This window comes from Melitaea cinxia, chromosome 26 (genome assembly GCF_905220565.1).
Source record: "Melitaea cinxia chromosome 26, ilMelCinx1.1, whole genome shotgun sequence".
NCBI classification, from domain to species: Eukaryota; Metazoa; Arthropoda; class Insecta; order Lepidoptera; family Nymphalidae; genus Melitaea; species Melitaea cinxia.
In genome coordinates this window covers 7,734,009-7,759,054 of record NC_059419.1, presented here as the reverse complement: position 1 = coordinate 7,759,054, position 25,046 = coordinate 7,734,009, and the positions used below count along the sequence as shown (strand labels likewise).

Sequence of the window (25,046 nt, the reverse complement as noted above, 5' to 3'; positions counted from 1 at the left end):
CCGCTAGCGTGATAGCCTGTTGCTGCATTTATTGCTCCAGCACGTTGTCAAAAATAAATGAATTTTTAAAAAGTTATGTAGTTTCTATTATTCATTACTTGTTCTTTAAAAAAAAACAAATACGGATACGCTACGCTACGCTTCAGCCTGTAATATCCTATTCCTGGGCATAGGCCTCTTTCCCCATGTAGGAGAAGGATGTACATGTAGGAAATATGGATATAAAAACTTACATTGCTTTAAAGTCGATGAATGTTTTGAGTGTTATCGCTGCCATAACTTTTCTAGCTATGTTTATTTACTGATTTAAACCAACGTTAACCGTTTGCTCACATTTTTTATTAATGCGGTATATTAGCAAAAGATAGTTAAAAATTTTTCTGTTACGTCATGAAAGTTGAAAATATTAGATTTATTGATAATTTTCATGGTTTAATGTTATGTGTATACTGTGTGAATAAAAAACTTATTTATGCTATAAATACTTATTTATGCTATAAAGGATCTTGAATATTTTATGAAGTATTCAATTTCGTAAATGTTTTTTTTTTAGCCGTGGGTAAAACGGAGACCTACGTAAAAAGATGTGTCGCTACAAAATTACAGTCAGCTGAAAAGTTGATGTACGTGTGTAAGAACCAACTGGGGATCGAGAAAGAATACGAGCAGAAACTCATGCCCGATGGAAAATTATCCGTGGACGGTTTCCTCTGCGTGTATGATGTTAGCCTGGTACCCGGACGTAGTTGGGAGAAACAGGTAATTAGTTTTTTAATTAATAAATTGTCAATCTTAACTAAACTTGTAATAATTGATGATTCAAATTAATGATTAAAAACAATTTTACTGTAAAAAAATGTACGATATCTCGTTGTCGCAAGAGACGTTGCGCGGTCATACTCAAGGCAGGCCAGCGTTAGTTTCACACGATTTCACTCATCATAATTTTTCATACCGGGAACTTTATAGCCTTAAGAAATTAAAGAATTAACTCCAAAAAAACAAGATTGCTGTAGACAAAAACACCTATGGCAATAATAGGATGTCCAATTCTGTAAAAAGCATGTAAGGTTAAAGTCAACAAATTATCTGTCACATTAATCAGTTGAAATTATCCTGAGTATATGAAGTGTGAAATGCATAAAGACATAATCTATTGTTTGTTTCTACGTTACATGCATTACACACGTGAAATTGAAAGAAGTTTGTTCCAGTGTATATTTTATCTATATTCTATTTTTTTGGAATAGTCCTAAATAGTAAACAAATATGACCTACCCCACCCCAGCCTGCAAAATAATGATATTTGTAATAAAAAAAATACTAATTGATAGATTTTGAATAGCTCAATTCAACTACGTTGTCCTTTTAAATTGCTCACCTCAAATTATATAATTAAAAATCAAATTTTTTTAAAAAAATCAAATATTTTCAAACTCCTATATCTTTTGATGTATACAATATTTTAAATTGCTCAAAGTGTTAAAAAACTGCTCAAGTTGCATTTATAATTTCTCAAGTATAGTTTGGAACAGATCCACTTCTCTTAATTTTTAAATAAATATAAATAGTTTGAACAAATAAAATAATGATATTTGTAAAAAAAATGCTATTCGATACATTTTCAATAGCTCAATTCAACTACGTTGTCCTTTTAAATTGCTCACCTCAAATTATTTAATTAAAAATCAAAAAAGTCGTTGAAAAATATTCTTTTATCAATATTTTCAAACTCCTATATCTTTTGATGTCTACAATATTTTAAATTGTTCAACGTGTTAAAACCCTGCTGAAGTTGCATTTATAATTGCTCAAGTACAGTTTGGAACAGCTCCACTTTCCTTAATTTTTAAATAAATATAAATAGTTTAAACAAATTTAACGTTTATATTATAAGACAGGTGTACGCTGCGCGTGCGCATAGACAATGATGCGAAGCAAAAAAATTGCGGATATTCGTAATAAAAAAGACACTAATCGATAGATTTTCAATAGCTCAATTCAACTTCGTTGCCTTTTTAATTCATCTTTACAGCCTATACAGTCCACTGCTGGACATAGGCCTCCACAAGTTTACGCCAAAAATAACGTGAACTCATGTGTTTTGCTCATAGTCACCACGCTGGACAGGCGGGTTGGTGACCACAGTACTGGCTTTGTCGCACCGAAGATGCTGATGACCGTCTTCAGCCTGTGTGTTTCAAAGCCAGCAGTTGGATGGTTATCCCGCCATCGGTCGGCTTCTTAAGTTCCAAGGTGGTTGTGGAACCTTGTTGTCCCTTAGTCGCCTCTTACGACACCCACGGGAAGAGGGGGGGGTGGCTAAATTCTTTAGTGCCGTAGCCACACAGCACACACATAATTACACATAATTGCACATATATAATTGCTCAAGTACAGTTTGACAAATTACATACTTTTATTAGTTATCAGGACTCACATACATTGTTAAAGTAACATTACTTACCACTTTTATCCTCATTTGCCGGTTGCTTTAATTAAATAGTTTAAGGTGAGCAATTTAAAAGGCCAACGTAGTTGAATTGAGCTATTGAAAATCGAACGATTAGCATCTTTTTATTACGAATATCCGCAATTTTTTTTGATTTTTCATCATTGTCTATGCGCATCTGCAGCGCTCACATTATCTTATGATATAAACGTTAAATTATAAGATGAATTAAAAAATAAGATGAATTAAAAAGGCAACGAAGTTGAATTGAGCTATTGAAAATCTATCGATTAGTGTCTTTTTTATTACGAATATCCGCAATTTTTTTGCTTCGCATCATTGTCTATGCGCACGCGCAGCGTACACCTGTCTTATAATATAAACGTTAAATTTGTTTAAACTATTTATATTTATTTAAAAATTAAGGAAAGTGGAGCTGTTCCAAACTGTACTTGAGCAATTATAAATGCAACTTCAGCAGGGTTTTAACACGTTGAACAATTTAAAATATTGTAGACATCAAAAGATATAGGAGTTTGAAAATATTGATAAAAGAATATTTTTCAACGACTTTTTTGATTTTTAATTAAATAATTTGAGGTGAGCAATTTAAAAGGACAACGTAGTTGAATTGAGCTATTGAAAATGTATCAATTAGCATTTTTTTTACAAATATCATTATTTTATTTGTTCAAACTATTTATATTTATTTAAAAATTAAGAAAAGTGGAGCTGTTCAAAACTGTACTTGAGCAATTATAAATGCAACTTGAGCAGTTCTTTAACACGTTGAGCAATTTAAAATATTGTATACATCAAAAGATATAGGAGTTTGAAAATATTTGATTTTTTTTTAAATTTGATTTTTAATTATATAATTTGAGGTGAGCAATTTAAAAGGACAACGTAGTTGAATTGAGCTATTCAAAATCTATCAATTAGTATTTTTTTTATTACAAATATCATTATTTTGCAGGCTGGGGTGGGGTAGGTACAAATATGGCGTACTTCCGACCACAGACAATAGAGTAATATTGTAACTATAGTAAAGTGACACAAAGAGCAAATGAATGAACAATATTAATAAGCCATAGACAAATATAAAATTCATTTTATGTTCAAATATTAACGCTAACATATTGCTAAAATTATTTCAAAACCTAATAATATATTGAATATTTTTGCTAAGAATTAGTAGAAGTTACAGAATTACGAAAAAAAAAAAAATATTAATCGAGCATCGAACATAAAAGGCAACAAATTTATATTTCGTTTATGTGAAATGGTCGGTAAAAAGGCCGCCAAAAATAAAATTGACAACGAAATAGGGCCATATATTAATATTATTCTCACATTATTTGTATTCACTATGAATAAAAAACCTTGCGCCAGCGGTACACTCTCTCTAACATCTAAAAAAAAGGACTAATAACATTGTACTCCACGAAGCTCTTATTGGGTAATCCTAAGTCTCATCCTAAAGTCTCAAAAAAATTTCCTGTGAACTACAATAAACGTTTATGCCGTTCTATGTGGTATTAAAAATGTATGTACATTTATTATTTACTAGCTGCTGCCCGCAACGTCGTCTGCGTGAATGCTATTCAGTACCAAAAATACCTACGATTATACCTTTTAAAATAACATTGATTTACCCGTGTCTTCTTTACATTTCATATCTACAGAAAAATCTCATAGATGGCGCTGCTTTAAAATTGTCTCGTCTACTTATATTCATTTAATTATGTTTATCGGCTTAGTTACTTATATTGCGTGATTTTTATAGTGTGAAGCTAGCTTATATAGCATGGTTATTAACATAATAACAACAACATTCAAATATTCGTCGTTAGATTACTCGTTGTTACATAATGCGTTGAGGAAATAAAGGTTCACTGCTCACTCCCGGTAGGTGATAGCATGATAATATTGTTACGCGTTAGAGTCAGCAGGTTTTTCTCTCCAACCAAGGCGTGTATATAGCGCATTTTTTCCCTTAAATCGCTGACATAGTTTTGTACGGTATTTGGTTCCTCCGGTGACCCTCCAGTCAATAGGTCTACTGGTATTCGTAATTCTCTACCGCCATGACATACGGCAGACCCATAAGATCCGCGAGGTCTCTGAGGAAGTCAAGGAGGTTAAGGCTCCTACGAAGAAAAATTCTGGAGTTATGTGCTATAAGTGCGGCGAAAGGGGTCATCTTCAGCTCAACTGCCCGCAGAAGGAGACCCAGATAGCAAGGATGAAAAGGATCGAGGAACAGATTGAGGAGCTGAAGAAACAAGGGGCTTCGTCCCTTGCACGGGAGCAGGGAAACGAATAAAAGCCAGGACTAAGGGGCGAGTACTGGCTGACGCGGAGGAAGCCCCAATAACTGTTATCTCTCAGGCATGCAGCGGGAATAGTCTTGCGATTCAGGGAACTATTAACGGGACGGATTGCAAAATGACTCTAGACACAGGCGCCTCTAGAACAATAGTGAACCCAAGGCTGGTAAAAGTCGCAAGGGAACACAAAAAGAGAATTAACTGTCGGCTTCTTACGGCCTCCGGTCAACCAATACCCGTCCTGGGAGAAATGTCAGTTACGATGTATGAAGGGGGGTCCTCATACTCTCATAACGTTATCGTGGCTGAGATTATGGATGATTGCATCTATGGTTTGGATTTCATGAAGAAACACAACTGTAGAATTAATGTCACTGACGGAGTTTTCAAGTGTGGTGAAGAAGAAGTCTTCATTCTTGGTGGTGCTTGCGGGAAAGTCGCATGTGTAAAGAAAGTCATTACACCTGGAAGAGCGGAAGCTCGGGTGTTGGTGAAACTACCGACAACTGGAAAGAAAAAGTTAAACAGATGCGTGTTGATCGACGGCACACCTACCAAGACATCGGCGCAAAAACTGATGACGGCGAGAACCCTTGTTAGTGGAAGCAGTACCGCTGTGGCCAAGGTTTTGAATCTTGATGATCGCGAGATCTGCTTGAACAAAAGTGACGTCATTGGAAAGTGTGAAGAAGTGGTCTGGATGAAAAGGTGTAGTTCGACGACAGGCGCAGACTTGGCAAAGAGCAACAACTACGGATTAGTGACTGAGCTATTCGATGACTGCAAGAGTAATCTCTCTTATTCGCAGAGCATGAAAGCCAAGAAGTTTTTACAGCGCTACGCGCATATCTTCTCCAGTCACGAAGGGGACCTTGGAAGAACATCAGTGGTCCAGCACAGGATAGATACGGGAAGTGAATAACAAATTCGTCAAGGAGCAAGACGGATACCAATTGCAAAGGAAAAAGAAGTTGAAGGCCTTTTGGAGGACATGAGAAGGAATAAGATTATTGAACCGTCTGCAAGTCCGTGGTGCTCACCTGTTGTATTAGTGAAAAAGAAAGACGGTAGCACGAGATTTTGTGTGGGCTATAGGCGTCTCAATGATGTCTCTAAGAAGGACAGTTACCCGTTACCTCGAATCGACGACACTTTGGATACCTTGAGTGGCATGAAATGGTTCTCAACCCTAGATCTAAAATCTGGATACTGGCAGGTGGAAATTCATCCAAAAGACAAGGAGAAGACAGCTTTCTCGACCGGTAAAGGTTTAGGCAATTTAAAGTCATGCCCTTCGGATTGTGCAACGCACCCGCCACATTTGAGCGACTCATGGAGTGTGTACTGGCAGGCTTAGTTGGAGAGGCATGCTTAGTCTACTTAGATGACATCATCATTGTCGGCTGTGACTTCGAGGACCATTTGCAAAATTTGGAGCAAGTTTTCGCCAACAAATTAAAGTTGAACCCGAAAAAGTGTCGTTTATTCAGGAATAAGGTCAGTTATCTCGGCCATGTTATCTCCAGTGATGGAATCCAGACAGACCCGGAGAAACTGGAAGCAGTCCAAAAATGGCCTACCCCTAAGGACAAAACCGAAGTGCGGGCATTCCTCGGACTGTGCTCATACTACAGGCGTTTTGTTAAGGGATTCTCAGAGATAGCCAAGCCATTACATCGGCTGACAGAAGATAAACGACAATTTAGTTGTGATAGGACTTGTGAAGATTCTTTTCAGAAACTGAAAAAACATCTGTGTGAAACACCAATCCTGGGATATCCACAAACCGAAGGCCGTTTTATAGTCGACACGGATGCAAGCAACACGGCCATTGGATCTCAAAAAACAGGGCTCAATAGGCTCAATGGGACAGTCTGATACTTCAAAACGGAATACTCTACCGGAAATTGGAGAAGACTAACGGCCGAGAGTTCCACCTTCAGATAATTGTCCCAAGAACGAGAGTACCAGATGTTCTCCGTGAAATACATGATGGCGTATCAGGAGGTCATCTAGGTGTCAAGAGGACGTTAACAAAAGTGCGAAAACGATTTTACTGGTTGCATTGTCGAGATGATGTACAGGATTGGTGCCGCAAATGTACTACTTGCGCTGCTGTAAAAGGACCACAGACCAGGAGCCGTGGGAACCTGTGGTTGTATAACGTCGGTGCACCGTGGGAACGAATTGCAGTTTACGTAGCGGGGCCATTTCCTGTAACGGAATCGGGAAACAACTATTTTATGGTCGTCATGGACTACTTTACCAAATGGCCCGAAGTATTCGCCATACCAAACCAAGAAGCTACAACAGTCGCTTCTAAGTTAGTCGAAGAAGTGATATGTCGCTTTGGTGTGCCTCTAGAAATCCATTCTGATCAGGGCAGGAACTTCAAATCGCAAGCATTCCAGGAAGTGTGCAGAATTTTGGGCATGCATAAGACGAGGACCACCGCATACCATCCACAGTCTGATGGAATGGTTGAGAGATTTAACCAGACCCTTGAGAGGCATTTAGCGAAGTTGGTAGACGACAAACAAAAAGATTGGGACAAGTATATACCGCTCTTCCTTCTGTCGTACCGAACCGCCGAGCATGAGAGCATAAAAGCTACCCCGACGTATGTCAATTACGGTAGAGAATTACGAATACCAGTAGACCTATTGACTGGAGGGTCACCGGAGGAACCAAATACCGTACAAAACTATGTCAGCGATTTAAGGGGAAAAATGCGCTATATACACGCCTTAGTTCGGGAAAATGGGTTACAGTCAAGTGAGAACACCAGTTGTTACGTGTTAGGGTTCCAAGGATTTGGAGAGAAAGACCTGCTGACTCTAACACGTAACAACTGGTGTCGGAAGTGAGATTTGGAGATGCCATTGACTCCGAGAGAAGACTTCAAGGGGGGCGTCAGGACAAGGGCACAACGAGCTGCAGAGGCCACAACCATTGGGGACCAAGCTCCGCCCACCGTGGGCCAAGCCCCGCCTACTGTGGGCAAAGCCCCGCCTACTAACCCCGTCTATCATGCGCCGCCCACTGACCACGCCCCCAGGCTCCGCCCACTCGGGCTCAGGCCCCGCCCTCTCGGGCTCAGCCCCCGCCTACTCAGGCTCAGGCCCCGCCTACTCTGGCTCAGGCCCCGCCTACTCTGGCTAAGGGTCCGCCTACTCTGGCTCAGGCTCCGCCCACTTTGGCTCAGGCCCCTCCCACTCGGGCTCAGGCCCCGCCCACTTTGTCTCGGGCCCCGCCCACTGGATCCGCCCACCTTACCATCCCACTTCTGACACCACTAACTAACGAATTCACTAACACTAGGTCCAACACAAAGCACTAGGTTCAAACACTAAGCACTAAGTTCTTCTTCTTTTTTTTTTTTTCATTAGTCCTGGTATTTCGGCTTTCATAGAGTACGATAACATCTTTATAGTATAAAAAGAGTTATTACAATATGGTATGAATATTTCAATTATTTTCCTTTCAGAACGAAACCCTAGCAGCGATACTCCAAAACATAATAAAACTAAAGAAACCGGTTGTGCTAGTGACAGCTAAGAACGATGAAGCATGTGAACAAGGAGTGAGAGAGGCGGAGAGATTGGTTCAAAGAAAGGAGTTCAAAGGTTCAATACCTATAGTTGAAACATCGAGTCATGATAATGTCAATGTAGATCAGGCGTTTTTCCTGCTGGCACAAATGGTTGACAAATCTAAAGCTAGGATTAAGGTTTGTATAACTATTTTATGCTTATTTTGAACATAAAGATCTTAATTAGGTTAATTCCTTAGGTTCTCACTTAAGTTAGCTAAGTAAACTCTAGTAAAGTTAATTTTGAATATTATTTAATTAATGATGTAGCTTGCTTTTAAAATTTTTTGTAGAGTCTGATACAAGAAAACTAACATAAGTAAAATAACACTAAACTGTTCGTACTTATGTATATTGTTAAATGTATTATTAAAGTATAATTATGCTTTTATAACATATATAAATGTTTGCGTAAGTGTAAAATAAATAAACCAGTTTGTCTAAGTAACTAGTGAATTTATTTATTTATTTATTTTATACTTTATTGTACACCACAAATATATTACAAACAAAGTATAAATATAGTTACAGACAGTGAAGTACAATGGGCGGACTTATGGCTAATTAGCCATTTCTTCCAGTAAAATAAAGATACGCATCACAAAAATAAAAATGATAATTTGTTAACAGGTAGCGAACTATGCAGAGGCGTTGCGCATTAGAAGAGAGACTTTAGATTTCGTAACTGAAGCCTTTACGCAGCTGATCAGAATACACGTCCAAGACCATAAGTAAGAATTTTTACTTTCTTTTTCTTTGTTAATGGATATAGTACGAAAATACCTTGGCCACTTGTGAACTCAAAATCTTGAAATTTGGTCGAAGCAACGTCTTATAGCACACATATAGAAAAAATTGCGAAAAGCATAACTTTTTAGTTATACCATATAGTAAAAATATTTTTAAGAGTTTTTGTATGGAACCCTCGGTGTGCGAGTCCGACTCGCACTTGGCCGGTTTATTTATTTATTTATATTCCTCAACTCTTAAAGCTGAAACAACGGGGATGACTCAAATGACTCTGTATTGAGTTATTTTACATATTTCTAAATTTTTTCATCTTTTTCAGAGAAATTTGGTCAACAGTCAGTAAAAGGTTGTGTCACTATCCTGAATGGATCAAATTTGTCCAGCAATTTGGTAATGATGGTACTCAGGTGTGTATTATTTATATTTTTTGGCATCGATTTGCTAGAATGTTAAAAAAAGCTAATAACTATAACATAAAATAGCTAATGTATTATTACAAACTATTAATATAAAAGAAACCTGAGAATTTTAGTTAGTATAAATCCACAAATATTATCACATTACCGGTGACTTTTTTTTTAATAGTTATCGTTAATCAAACGCTACACTAGTCTAGACATCGATATGAAAGCAATTGGATAGCTATAAAAATACATGGTAAAAATCACGTGACTGAAAGACTGGTGTACGATAAATTGTATTTATATGTAATTATTATTTTTTTATTGCTTAGGTTGTCTTCCGTCGTCACATAAGGAGGTTAAAGGAGGAACGTTCAGCAAAGAAACTTCGCAAGCAGCTGGCTAAACTACCACAAATACTTACTCGAATGCAACTACCCACCGATGACTTGCAAGAGAGGTATGTATCCAAAGCGTTTTAGGCTAGTAAACTATGGATAAGTAGTCAAAATTCTATCAATAATTGTATAAACGTACATTTAGCTAGATCAGCGAATCGAATCCTTGACCGCTTCTATTGATGAACTCTCGCTCCTCAACACGAATGATGCTTAAATTGCTTAATGGCAACGCTTGTTGCATTACCCTCGATGATATGCAAGACATAGTATGAACTAAGCTCGTGGTGTCCGCCCGCAGCGACTGGTCGACGGTGGTGCGACAGCTGCGCGCGCACCGCGACTTCTCCGTGTACTTCAGCGAGGCGCGCCCCGCCTCGCGCTCCAACAGCGGCTCCGAGCCCGACAGCCCGCGCGCCGCCGACGCCACGCTGCGCGTGGGAGAGCGCGCGCGCTACCAGGTACCTCTCGCTACCTCTACCTCTACCTCTACCTCTACACGCCGCGCTCCAACAGCGGCTCCGAGCCCGACAGCCCGCGCGCCGCCGACGCCACGCTGCGCGTGGGAGAGCGCGCGCGCTACCAGGTACCTCTCGCTACCTCTACCTCTACCTCTACCTCTACACGCCGCGCTCCAACAGCGGCTCCGAGCCCGACAGCCCGCGCGCCGCCGACGCCACGCTGCGCGTGGGAGAGCGCGCGCGCTACCAGGTACCTCTCGCTACCTCTACCTCTACCTCTACCTCTACACGCCGCGCTCCAACAGCGGCTCCGAGCCCGACAGCCCGCGCGCCGCCGACGCCACGCTGCGCGTGGGAGAGCGCGCGCGCTACCAGGTACCTCTCGCTACCTCTACCTCTCTAGGTAGAGGTAGCGAGTCTTTCATAATTATGTATTAATGCTGAATTCGGAAAACCTTTTATGACTTGGGACTTTTTTTATGTAACTAAATCGGCAAACAAGTGTACAGCTCATCTGATGGTAAGCGATTACCGTGACTTATAGACGTCTGCAACACCAAAAGCATCGCAAACGTGTTGTTGACCCTATCCCAATTCCCCAATTTTGAGCCGAAATTTCCTGCTGTGCCCTACCCACCTCAGTTAAATATAATTTTATTCGAGGATTCTCCTGCAATAATAGGATTTTTTTTTTGTTTCAGACTCTAGGCCAGTCACAGAAAATTCCATACGAAATATTAGAAACCAATGAAGCAGCAACAATATTTAAGTCTTACCTCCACGAGGCGCAAGAAAAGCAGAGAAATTTCGAGTAAGTTATACCAGTAGACAAATTAAAATGCACGCTAGAAGAGAATGTATACCAAAATATTATCAATATATCACAGTAATATTAATAAATTACTCACATTGACAATATCTTCAAGTTAAAACACTGTCTAATAATATTCATTGGCCTTCTCAATTACATATACTTACACATATATACAATAACTACTAATAAATACTTACATATTACACATATCACATACATATACAATAATTTATCTGACCAATATTTCTCTGCCATCAGATGGTGTCAACAATTCAAGCGTCTCCTAGAAGAAACTGGGTATGTTACTCCTGGAAAGCAGTTGTCGGAAGTAAGGGTGCTTTTAATGGGACGGGAGTGCTATGAAGCGTTAACTGAGGAGCAACAGCAGAGGGTCTATGATGAACATCAAAGGGAGATACAGAGACGAGCGAAGCATAATTTACAGGTAAAAAGCTTGTATCTCTCTCTAAATGTTAAGATTTATCATAATTTGTCCTAGATATTGGGCTTTATAGATAGATAACTAGCTGACCCCGCAAACGTTGTTTTGCCATATATGTTATAAACCCCCTTAATCCCCCCCCTTATAACTTAGGGGTATGAAAAATAGATGTTGGCCGATTCTCAGATCTACCCGATATGCACACAAAATTTCATAAAAATGGGTCCAGCCATTTCAGAGGAGTATTGTAACTAAAATTGAAACACGAGAATTTTATATAATGTTGTAAGATTATTATGATTCAATACATCATGTGAGATTATGATTCAATATATCATGTTTTCTACTGCTTGTTACAAAGTAAGTTGTTAGAACAGTTGGAGTTACAAGGTTTAGGCATAAATAAAACTGGTATTACTACCGATTTATCACAACTACAACAGTCTTTTCACTGCAGGCTTTAGGCCGAAAACTTTTTTTTATAATTTTAAATAGTATTTATTTTTAAATTATAAAATATTATAAATGATAGTTAAACTGTGTAATGTTAATTGTGTCTGATTTCTTAGAAAGTATAATAGTCTAGTAACTAACTTATAAAGTAATTTTTCAAGATAGTTTTTAAACTAATATTCTGTATTATTTCTAGGAACTTCTATTAGAACATGCAGACTTATTCTATCATTTCAAAAGAATATCACCTACTGGTACTATCACTCAAGAAGACATCAAAGAAATCACTGATGTCCTTCAAGATGATTTCAGGTAAGTTATCTCATTTCCGACTGAAGGCTTACTTTAAATATTTTGGTTAGTTTTTTCTATAAAATTCTAAAAAGTCGTGAATAGATTATATGCTTTGCTTCTTCGTTTGTGTTCCTACTGACTGAGTAAATCCTAATATTCAAAAAGGATACAGTAGTATACGTTTGTGTCATAATGAAAGTAACATGCTCCATTGTATAAAGTTTGTTTGGATAATCATCAAAACGATTTTGTAACTTTTGTTTTAGATACAAGATGTTGGACCGCATGGAGCAAGACCGCAAGCTAATGCTGTTCCAGCACCTCGGCTTCGTGCACTGCCCCATGCGCGAGCACTGCCCCGCCGGCGCCGCCTGCCTGGACGCCGGCCTGCCGCTCATCCTCAACACCAGGGTTGGGTGAGTAGCGAGTGGCGAGTGCGAGACACTTCGTGCACTGCCCCATGCGCGAGCACTGCCCCGCCGGCGCCGCCTGCCTGGACGCCGGCCTGCCGCTCATCCTCAACACCAGGGTTGGGTGAGTAGCGAGTGGCGAGTGCGAGACACTTCGTGCACTGCCCCATGCGCGAGCACTGCCCCGCCGGCGCCGCCTGCCTGGACGCCGGCCTGCCGCTCATCCTCAACACCAGGGTTGGGTGAGTAGCGAGTGGCGAGTGCGAGACACTTCGTGCACTGCCCCATGCGCGAGCACTGCCCCGCCGGCGCCGCCTGCCTGGACGCCGGCCTGCCGCTCATCCTCAACACCAGGGTTGGGTGAGTAGCGAGTGGCGAGTGCGAGACACTTCGTGCACTGCCCCATGCGCGAGCACTGCCCCGCCGGCGCCGCCTGCCTGGACGCCGGCCTGCCGCTCATCCTCAACACCAGGGTTGGGTGAGTAGCGAGTGGCGAGTGCGAGACACTTCGTGCACTGCCCCATGCGCGAGCACTGCCCCGCCGGCGCCGCCTGCCTGGACGCCGGCCTGCCGCTCATCCTCAACACCAGGGTTGGGTGAGTAGCGAGTGGCGAGTGCGAGACACTTCGTGCACTGCCCCATGCGCGAGCACTGCCCCGCCGGCGCCGCCTGCCTGGACGCCGGCCTGCCGCTCATCCTCAACACCAGGGTTGGGTGAGTAGCGAGTGGCGAGTGCGAGACACTTCGTGCACTGCCCCATGCGCGAGCACTGCCCCGCCGGCGCCGCCTGCCTGGACGCCGGCCTGCCGCTCATCCTCAACACCAGGGTTGGGTGAGTAGCGAGTGGCGAGTGCGAGACACTTCGTGCACTGCCCCATGCGCGAGCACTGCCCCGCCGGCGCCGCCTGCCTGGACGCCGGCCTGCCGCTCATCCTCAACACCAGGGTTGGGTGAGTAGCGAGTGGCGAGTGCGAGACACTTCGTGCACTGCCCCATGCGCGAGCACTGCCCCGCCGGCGCCGCCTGCCTGGACGCCGGCCTGCCGCTCATCCTCAACACCAGGGTTGGGTGAGTAGCGAGTGGCGAGTGCGAGACACTTCGTGCACTGCCCCATGCGCGAGCACTGCCCCGCCGGCGCCGCCTGCCTGGACGCCGGCCTGCCGCTCATCCTCAACACCAGGGTTGGGTGAGTAGCGAGTGGCGAGTGCGAGACACTTCGTGCACTGCCCCATGCGCGAGCACTGCCCCGCCGGCGCCGCCTGCCTGGACGCCGGCCTGCCGCTCATCCTCAACACCAGGGTTGGGTGAGTAGCGAGTGGCGAGTGCGAGACACTTCGTGCACTGCCCCATGCGCGAGCACTGCCCCGCCGGCGCCGCCTGCCTGGACGCCGGCCTGCCGCTCATCCTCAACACCAGGGTTGGGTGAGTAGCGAGTGGCGAGTGCGAGACACTTCGTGCACTGCCCCATGCGCGAGCACTGCCCCGCCGGCGCCGCCTGCCTGGACGCCGGCCTGCCGCTCATCCTCAACACCAGGGTTGGGTGAGTAGCGAGTGGCGAGTGCGAGACACTTCGTGCACTGCCCCATGCGCGAGCACTGCCCCGCCGGCGCCGCCTGCCTGGACGCCGGCCTGCCGCTCATCCTCAACACCAGGGTTGGGTGAGTAGCGAGTGGCGAGTGCGAGACACTTCGTGCACTGCCCCATGCGCGAGCACTGCCCCGCCGGCGCCGCCTGCCTGGACGCCGGCCTGCCGCTCATCCTCAACACCAGGGTTGGGTGAGTAGCGAGTGGCGAGTGCGAGACACTTCGTGCACTGCCCCATGCGCGAGCACTGCCCCGCCGGCGCCGCCTGCCTGGACGCCGGCCTGCCGCTCATCCTCAACACCAGGGTTGGGTGAGTAGCGAGTGGCGAGTGCGAGACACTTCGTGCACTGCCCCATGCGCGAGCACTGCCCCGCCGGCGCCGCCTGCCTGGACGCCGGCCTGCCGCTCATCCTCAACACCAGGGTTGGGTGAGTAGCGAGTGGCGAGTGCGAGACACTTCGTGCACTGCCCCATGCGCGAGCACTGCCCCGCCGGCGCCGCCTGCCTGGACGCCGGCCTGCCGCTCATCCTCAACACCAGGGTTGGGTGAGTAGCGAGTGGCGAGTGCGAGACACTTCGTGCACTGCCCCATGCGCGAGCACTGCCCCGCCGGCGCCGCCTGCCTGGACGCCGGCCTGCCGCTCATCCTCAACACCAGGGTTGGGTGAGTAGCGAGTGGCGAGTGCGAGACACTTCGTGCACTGCCCCATGCGCGAGCACTGCCCCGCCGGCGCCGCCTGCCTGGACGCCGGCCTGCCGCTCATCCTCAACACCAGGGTTGGGTGAGTAGCGAGTGGCGAGTGCGAGACACTTCGTGCACTGCCCCATGCGCGAGCACTGCCCCGCCGGCGCCGCCTGCCTGGACGCCGGCCTGCCGCTCATCCTCAACACCAGGGTTGGGTGAGTAGCGAGTGGCGAGTGCGAGACACTTCGTGCACTGCCCCATGCGCGAGCACTGCCCCGCCGGCGCCGCCTGCCTGGACGCCGGCCTGCCGCTCATCCTCAACACCAGGGTTGGGTGAGTAGCGAGTGGCGAGTGCGAGACACTTCGTGCACTGCCCCATGCGCGAGCACTGCCCCGCCGGCGCCGCCTGCCTGGACGCCGGCCTGCCGCTCATCCTCAACACCAGGGTTGGGTGAGTAGCGAGTGGCGAGTGCGAGACACTTCGTGCACTGCCCCATGCGCGAGCACTGCCCCATACGTGAGAACTGACTCATGCACAAGATGTGCCCCATGCGCGAGAACAGCTGCATACGTGTGAAACGCCCCATGTACAAGAACTGTCCTGGTCTTTTTGTGAAACTAGCTGAAGTGCTAGTGTATCATTAATAAAAATTGACCACTGCTGTTTATTAACACTGGTAGCACTAGGAAAAGTGGAAAATGCGTTACTGGGAAAAGTGGAAAATGCGTTACTGGGTTAAGAAACGATGGAAAGGAGTTAAAGATTCTATTCCCGCAGTCGCCATAAATCTTTTTTTTATAAACAAATATATATTAGAAGTATAACTTTGGCACAGATCCCTGACATCATCGGGAGAGGCACAAGTACAAGCGGGTCCTCCGGCCGCACCCTGGGCGCTCACTGCGGATGCAAATAACATTAACATCATTATATTAGGGGTATGTGTTTTACTATTTATTTTTTGATAAAGGATCGGTGTCCTTTTATGTCCTAAATTGATAGCTAATTTTGTTTTATTCTATTGTATTTAATTAGTAACTTGCTTTCTCCAAATTCAAGTTCGATTACTAGAAATACGGTACAAGCAGTAAAAAAGCAAAGAATTAGTACAAATTAAAAAATATATAGTTGAATTGCGAACCTCCTCCATTTTTCGTAGTCGGTTAAAAATAATTATTATACTCAGGTGGAAGGTATAGCGGGTGAGTTCGGGAAGCGTCTCATAGCTGGTTGCGATAGTGAGCGACGAGTGAGTGTGGGTGGTTCGATGTGGCGTGTAGATCAGCGCTTGCAGACTGACGACTTCGCTGCAGATGCGCTGCGGGACTTCGCGCCCAACGGTACGTTATTGTCGGTTACTTACTACTACAATAGGGTTGAGCAGGATATATCCTGCTCAAAATCATGAGCAGCAAAACTGGGTAAGTACCTCGACTTTACAGAAGATAACAGTGTTTTGTTCCTGTGGTGATTAAGGTGACCGTAGCTTCTGGGGGGTAGTTGCATAAAAAAAGAGAAAAGAGGGTCGATTGGGGGATAGAAGGGTACTCAAAAGAATGATTTCGGGGGATTAGCGCCTAGTACTTACATGGAATAAGTTGGAGTTTATTGAGGACTAGTTATCGCGTGATTTTCGATGCGAGGAATTCGGAATCTGGTGTTCATGATATTATAGACACCAAAAACGTGTATGGTGCACAATTGTATGCAGTAGTTTTTATATGGTACTAGAAAAAAAAAAACAAGTAATAATGTGGGGCAAAAAGAAGTTTTTTTACGATGATCAGACACAGACATAGTTATATAATAGGTTTAATTTTTATTAAAACTATGATTTTGACAATTAAACAAGTTGATTTGTTTTTTAGGATACTTTTGCGTGTATCAAGATCAAGAATCGTTCGAGTACATTCGAGGCTGTGCAGAGAAAACTTTATTATCTAGTTTAGAGCAAGAAGATAAACTTCCATTTCAGGTTTGACTTACTGTTGTATGAAATTTTTTAACATATATTTAACAACTCTTCTTACTATTTGCTAATCCACTAAAAAACTAGCATCCACATTTAGTAAGTTCTGGTCTAAAAATGGAAATGGGAGTGGTTAACGGAGGAGTCACTGGGCTCGTTTGTGAATTTACAAATAACTTTTTGCAAAAATTCTCCATACCAATAAAATCACCTCCAAAGATTGAAATCATACAATCGACTATAATAAATGACATTATTATACATGAATTTTATCTGTTTGTTTCAGGGCTTACCATTAGTAGTGATGTTCGTCCAAGACGAAGGTATGGATAAGAAGGAGCTGGCCAGGCTGCAGGAAGAGGGACAAAATTTAGCTGATAAGTAAGTAATTTCGGTTTTTTATCAGCCTTGATAACCACGACCATGTGATTGATTTGACCAATACGCTAACTTATCGGAAAGTTGTAAAAATCGGTAATATTCGTCAAATCTTCCTAAATCTCCTTAAATGATCCGATCTTCTACCCAAGGAAAGATTCTAGACCTAATTCTTTCGACCGAAAATGTCGATCATTTGCAAGCAAGCAAGTACGTACTCAGCAATGTTGATTCAGATTTGATCAGCCCGGATGAGAGAGGGGGCCGCCGACGAGGCCTCCGTCCGCAGGCGACGAACGGGGGTGCGTAGGAGGCGCTACTTAATGCGTCTCCAGTAACGCCCCTGTGCCCATGTCGGGCCGGGATGGGAACCCGGTCCTGCTAGACATGGCGTCGTCGGGATTGTTCAGAGGTGAGCCGGACAGTCCCATGGAGGAGAAGTCTGGTCTTTTCGCCGAGGCCAGCCGGTCGCTGGAGGGATCCTGTTGCCTGCAGATCCGGGACCCTCCAATTAAAGCGGCTGAAGGCTCCCGCAGGGGTTTTGATCGGTAGTGCACCCCCAAGTGCTAAGCCGACATACGGTCTAGGAATGCCTACCCGGGCATCCTGGATATCACCCGTAAATGGGTTACCCTGCGATATCAAAAAAAAAAAAAGATTTGATCAGCCCGCGAATTTGATGTTGCGACCTTTGGAATTTGTTTTGTCATTTTACGGCGCACCTGATCTTCTTCCCGTGATTCCCAGTGACACGTTTAATTTTCACAAGGCGGATTTCGGCAAGATTGTGGGCGAACAACTCTATTTCGTGGGTCGATGAATTCTCAACCTTGACGAATGTTGATGATAAGTTGTATAGGATAATTAAAAAGGCAATCACAAGGCACGTACCACTAAGTAAAATTACACATCAAAAATATCCCTGTTAGTAAACCAAAGAACTTATAAATTTACTAAAGGAAAAATATAAGATACGTAAAAGGTATCGCAAATATAAAAATCCCTTAGATGAGCTGTCTTATTTGTTACTAAAAAACGCTGTTCAGTATTAATCGAAACATGTTACAAGAACTACATTGATAGCATAGAGGACTCTATCCAAAAATCCAAAGATATTTTGGACCTATAAAATAAGCGTCAGATTAAAAGTACATACCCGTCATTAATGTATCTAGACGATAGACGAGCTTCTAAGGGCTCTGGTGTTTGCGATCTCTTTGCGTCATTTTTCGCATCCGGACATTCGCATAGGACAACCCCTTCTCCTCCAACATTTTATAGTGACGTTACATTCCCAACCTCTTCATTTGCAAATTATCTCACAGGTTTATTCTTTTCACTACATGACGTACGTGGTTTGAAATAATTGGATCGAAGTAAAGGAGCTGGATCTAATGGTATACCATGTCTCTTTGCAACGGAATGTTGTGATGCGCTCTCCTTACCACTCTCAATAATAATAATAATAATAATAATCTTTATTTCGGGACTAGCCCATATTGTGTTAGTAACAATGATGCTTATAATCTAATGTTAGTACAATTACATTTAAATAATTAAATGATTACATTTTAATAAATTTTGAATTAACAATAACTATAATAATATTTCTTAATAATAACAACAATTTTAAAACAACTAAAATGTGCATTCCTTTTTTTAAATATTATATTAATGTGAATTATAATTTAATTAATTATTAATTTATTTACCATTTACCATTTCATTATCATTATTAACAATTTATAATTAAGGAGTTAAATACAATGAATTAAAACACACAAAACACAAAATAGACATGAAAAAATATATATATCAAGTTAATCAGTATCATTCAATCCTCCTTTCACTCTTCGTGGCTTTCATCCATATCGTATGTACCTATCATGCTAATGTTATTAATTTATTTAGCGGCTCGGTCCGACGGCATAACATGCATGGTGATCCAATGCTTTATTATGGATCCGTCAAACCGGTCCGCAACTGTACGCAGGATGCTGTTTGTGCTCGCGCGTATCCGCCTCCACAGAGATGCCACACGCTTACGCATAATTGCATAAAAGCCATCTGTATGCTCCTATGCGAACATCCCCGAGGCACTGCAGTGTCGCGGGAGCCCCAACAGCGCCCTAAACGCATTATTAACAATAATATACAACAGATCAATAAAGTCCGGATATTTTCCTGCTGCTTGGAAAGAGTCTAAGGTAGTACCAATACCAAAATCTGGGGATATTGCGTACATAAAAAATTATAGACCTATTCCTATTTTACCTGTATTCGGTAAAGTATTTGAAAGACTAATAAGACCTACACTTTCCTGGAATATAAAACAAATTATATCAAAACAACAGTCTGGTCACTTCAGGGCTCGATCCACAAAAACCAACCTTGCTTCATTTGTGACCTTTTTGACCGATTCAGTTGATTCTAATAACGTTCAACTGGGAAGTCGAACAAAACAATTTATACAGACGTAAACAAAGCCTTCGATACCGTGGACCATGTTATTCTCCTTCACAAACTTTCAACCTTTGTTATAACAGGTAACTTGTTGGAACGGTTTTGCTCGTATCTAAGCAATCGGAGTTCCAGGGTAGTTGTCAGTGTATACTCGTCTCAAACATTTTTAACCCAATCAGGTGTCCCCCAAGGATCAGTTCTGGGGCCAATTTTGTTTAATAAATTTCTAAACGATATTGTAGGAATATTTAAACACAGTAAATGTTTTCTTTACGCCCACGATCTCAAAACTGCAAAACAAATAAAAAACCAACATGACACTAAGGACTTAAACCGCTTAGTCGACTGGTGTGAGAGAAACGGTTTGACACTGAACATCGATTAATGCAAATATATACGATTCTCACGTGGAACTCACCCGAACTCGCAGACTTATACTATCGATAATGAGACGTTGGAGGGGATGGTTGCTACCAAAGACTTGGGAATTAGTTTTGATGGTAAAATTAGATTCCACACACATCGACAAAATAACAACTAAGGCGTTTCAAATGCTGGGTTTTGTTATAAGGGACGCTAATGATTTTAAAAAACCGCAGACCAAGATTGGCCTTTATACGGCCTTGGTTCGCTGTGGTCAGGTACTGTGCTCAAATCTGGTCATACTATGAGGTACATATTAAGCGTATTGAAAGTGTCTAAAAGCGTTTTCTATGGCACCTTTCTTACCAGTGTAATAAAGTAAAACTGTTGCCGACATATCATAGTCGTTTACAACATTTTAAACTTAACAATTTGTTCGATCGGAGACATTTATTGGATCAGGTTTTGCTGTATAGATTGGTTAACGGTATGTTGGACAGCCCGGATCTTATAGAAAAAATATATATAAATGCGCCCACTAGATTTCCCCGTGCAAGTAAATACATTCCATTTTCGATTCAACGTTCAAAAACAAAATTAGGTCAGACGCTACCATGAATAGATTATTTGAACAGTATAACCGAATAACAAAAAACAACGAAATTGATGTGGATATCTTTTCAGACAGCCATCCAAAATTTAAAAGTGAAGTTATTTCAAGCTTTGCTTCTCCTCTAATTTAAATCATCAGAAATCATTCGGGACAGTCAGCAGAAATTGATGCAATTTCTAACCTAACAAAAATAAAAGCAAATAATACTCACATCCAAAACAAATCCTGTTACAGAAGTTAAAAATAGAATATAATAAGTAATTACTTTTTACTTTACATTTTAAAAACGCAAATTATTTTATTTTTCGGAAAAAACATATACTCCCTTCGACTACTCAACATGAACTTTCTGTCTGCTTCTCTTCTATCGTGATATTAAATGCATCAATCACTATGTCCTTCAATATCAATCATGTTCTGTATGTTTCCTCATGAGATGTATGAGTGTATATTTTATATTTTGTATGTAATCATTCTTTTAAAAACTGTATAGCTAACGTTGTTATTGTTTATGGATAAATTGTCTTTTTTTTCTTTCTATCTCTTTGTAAATTGTAATATGTATAAGAATTTGTTATTAGGAGTTTTTAGGTTTTTGTTTTTTACATTTGTAAAAATTTAAAAGGAATAAAATAATTACTTTTAAGGCATAGATATAGTAAAAAAAAGTAGATACTGCGCGGCCTTTGTTGTTAGTGAAGCCACAAAACTCGGCTCCTTCAAGTAAATACACGCGCTCACGCACACATATGCATCAAACTACGCTCATTTTCGTTAGTATGTCACGAGGCTTCATACAGTAACTTTGCTTATAAAATGCCGTCTTGTGTGATTAAATGGTGCAAAAACAATACCAAAGTAAACAAAAAATCTGAAGGAATATCGTTTCACACGTAAGTACATATAAAACTTTAAATTTATTGTTATTCCAAAATAATATTGAGGTTATTCGGAACTTATAATTTCAATGTCACGAAATGACGTACCACGGGAGTGTTGCCAGTAGTTCTTTTTTTCAATACCCCAAAATGTGGGTAAGTAAATTGTACGCAATCAGAAAAATAATTAAGTAAAAAGTAGACATAGTTATTGTTTTTTTTCTCGTGTTATTTTATGTTACATAAATTGAAAATAAAAAAATCAAAATATATTTATGAATTATTAACTCGTTTGTTTCATGTTTTAACTTTTTACAATTTTTGAGTAAACTAGGTACCCATATTTTACTATCAAATTTCATGGTTTTAGGTTTCCAACGAATATTTTAATAAGAGGTGAATGGGTAACGGCTGTAAGACTGAGAAAATGACCACGATTATGCTGGCCATGCGCATAAAGTCAATTTAATACGATTAGTGATTGAAAAATATTTGAACATAAGACTACATCATATTAGTAAAATGCAAACAATGACGATGACTCTGAGTTCTAAGCGACAAAAATTTAAAAAACTTATACAACATAAAGGATTCTAGGTTTAAGAAAAATAGTTAAAAAAAAAACCGACTGCAAACTGAAAAGAGATAAACAGAGGGGATAGGAAGTGTCCATTCATACGATTATCTTACGAATATTTTTTTTTATTATTCTAACGATTTTTTGTTTTATTTTTAGTAAATTTATTTAAAACTATAAACAGGTTTTTATTTTCACATACCCATTTTACCTATATTAAATTAATTGTTTAATAAAAAATTTAGGGACTTTTTTTAAAAGGTGTCAACACTTCACTCACTCACACATCTTTAAAAAAGTGGCTTCAGTTTTCTGTTCTAGGTGCGTTATCTACCTTTTTTTACTTGATCTATGTTTTAAGGTGAAACTGTCCTTAACCACGCCGTGGCAACTTGTAAATAAAACAACACTCAGCAAATTATTGTAAACATTTTTGTAAAATCTGTATTAGTAGTGTATGTTTTGTAAGTTGCCCTATAAAATAAACAAATAAATAAATATTACTAATAAAGAATGCTGTCCCATACTAGGACATTTACTATCACAGTAGTAACAATACTATGACATTGTCACTAGTTTAAAGTTTAATCTTGCAAGATTTATTTACTACGAATTATTTTTTTTTACACTAATATTATTTCTCTTTTTAATTATTTGAATTTTTTTTTGCAGTCTTCACTGTTCCTACATGGAAGCGTCAGTTAGCGAATTAGGTACTGAAGCGCTTACAGCTGATGCTGTGCAAGAATTAATAAGAGCGAACAGAGAGAAAGCAAGCTACGCTCACTTGTATCGTGACTTGATTGTTTGTTTCGACGCTGATATACGGTGAGTTTTTAATTTCATTATTTGAATTTTTTTGGAGACCCTGTCTTGGCAAACGCACTATGCGACATCCTCCGGCCCGTTGAACCGACGATCTACGTAAGATGGCCGGTGTAGGCTGGATGTGGATTGTGAAAAACCGGGATGTCTGGCACGAACTTGGGGAGGCCTGTCCAGAAATGGAATGCAATAGGCTGAACTGACTGACTGATTTTTTTTTTATAGTAAAACTATCCTACGTGATATGTGGTGAGGTTTTAGACTCTCCTAAACCATAATCCATACCCACCCACCCATATTGAAAAATTTCAGAATATTATTTTTAAATACAGGTTGTACGTTGCTGGTTGTCTTTATTTGTTTTAGAAATCGCGTGTTTAACATAAAATAAATCCACGTGATACCCCATTACAGCACCCCCTCCCTGCTTATGATATTTCGCGATTGTTTCCGAACCCCCCCGCGCCCACTAACTAATTCCGCCCGCTCGGCCGCAGTATAATGGTGTGCATGTTCTGCGACGACCCGTACTCGCCGGAGCGCGTGCTGAGCCCGCTGCTGCTGCACCGCGCCTGCTTCCTCACCGGCGACCGCTCCATCCTCATCGAGACCTTCCTGGGCGACTCCAAGCGGAAGGTCGAGGTGAGAGCACTGAACCAGCCGCCGATATCTTTTTTTTTTTTTTTTATATCACTAGGTCGGCAAACAAGCGTACGGCTCACCTGATGGTAAGCATTTACCGTAGCTTATAGACGCCTGCAACACCAGAAGCATCGCAATCGCGTTGCCGACCCAATCCCCAATCCCCCCAGGATCTGGAGCGACCTTGCAGAAGATCACGGCTAAATAAGCTCGTTAAGTAGTGTTGTTGCTGTGTTCAATTTAATGGTCCGGTCTCCTTAGGATTGTTGGTGGTAAGGTCGGCAAAGTGTTTGCGATGCTTCTGCTATTGCTGGCGTCTATAAGCTACGGTAATCGCTTAGTATCAGGTGAGCCGTACGCTTGTTTGCGAATGAAATTATATTTTAAATAAAAAACAAAATGAATCCGATCTGCCACAAATTTATCAAGATATATATAGGCAGAAGTATAAACATCATATGTGCAGTACGGAAATCTTAAGTATATGAAAAACAGCAATTTCACAAGTCCTAACGTAAATTAAAGAACGTTATTAGATCGCAAAGACAATTAAATTGCTCAGTATTCAGTAACCCATAGTGGTACAAGGTCATTGACCACCTTAGTAGTAAAAGCAAACAATATAATTTTAAAAAATTGTTTCATTTAATACTATAAAAAATGACAAGTTAAAGTAAATTTTTTCTTCAGGTGATAATATCCAGTTTCCACGGTGCTAGTCAGTTTAGGGAAGAGCTAATACACGGTTTCATTTTAATCTACTCTGCTAAAAGAAAAGCCAGTTTAGCTACCCTCAAGTAAGTTCTCAATCACTTGGTTCTGTTTGTCGTTTACGAATGAACATGTTGCAAAATAATCTTATGTTTTTTTTTCCAGTGCTTTTTCAATGAATATTCCAAACTTACCCATACAAATGGTGGCTGTGACTGACGGAGGTGGATCGGCAGCGAATGCGTTCTTTGGTACCGATCTAGGACATGTACTTATTACTGAAGGTAACGCCACTGCCGACAGACTAGGAGCTCATTTCACGACTTATACTTCGAGTGCTGAAAATAAATGTGAGTGTGTAAAGTATAGTAATGATTATTTATTTTGTAAGAATAGTATGTATATAGTTATGGGAGATTCTGTAGGACGTGGATGGTTCCTGCTGTGGGACGTCATTTTAGCAGTTTTATGATTGTAATGAATGCTTACAAGTTGTTGGAATCCTATTACAATTATAAATGCGAAAGCTTGTGATGATAGAGATCTAGAATTCACATGCG

General features: G+C 41.5%; 1 protein-coding gene across 1 annotated transcript in view; it reads left to right on the top strand.

The window, feature by feature from the left end:
* Positions 1 to 25,046, top strand: part of LOC123666450 (rho GTPase-activating protein 190) — a 62,203-nt gene that overhangs the window by 8,977 nt on the left and 28,180 nt on the right. The window contains exons 5-22 of the mRNA XM_045600541.1: positions 554 to 759; positions 8,270 to 8,512; positions 9,005 to 9,105; positions 9,444 to 9,531; positions 9,858 to 9,985; positions 10,225 to 10,384; positions 11,086 to 11,195; positions 11,457 to 11,643; positions 12,290 to 12,405; positions 12,654 to 12,803; positions 15,903 to 16,005; positions 16,254 to 16,407; positions 16,936 to 17,042; positions 17,323 to 17,417; positions 22,981 to 23,136; positions 23,631 to 23,775; positions 24,466 to 24,572; positions 24,652 to 24,836. Of these exons, the coding sequence (XP_045456497.1) occupies positions 554 to 759; positions 8,270 to 8,512; positions 9,005 to 9,105; positions 9,444 to 9,531; positions 9,858 to 9,985; positions 10,225 to 10,384; positions 11,086 to 11,195; positions 11,457 to 11,643; positions 12,290 to 12,405; positions 12,654 to 12,803; positions 15,903 to 16,005; positions 16,254 to 16,407; positions 16,936 to 17,042; positions 17,323 to 17,417; positions 22,981 to 23,136; positions 23,631 to 23,775; positions 24,466 to 24,572; positions 24,652 to 24,836 (2,541 nt within the window). The remainder of the gene's footprint in view (positions 1 to 553; positions 760 to 8,269; positions 8,513 to 9,004; positions 9,106 to 9,443; positions 9,532 to 9,857; positions 9,986 to 10,224; positions 10,385 to 11,085; positions 11,196 to 11,456; positions 11,644 to 12,289; positions 12,406 to 12,653; positions 12,804 to 15,902; positions 16,006 to 16,253; positions 16,408 to 16,935; positions 17,043 to 17,322; positions 17,418 to 22,980; positions 23,137 to 23,630; positions 23,776 to 24,465; positions 24,573 to 24,651; positions 24,837 to 25,046) is intronic.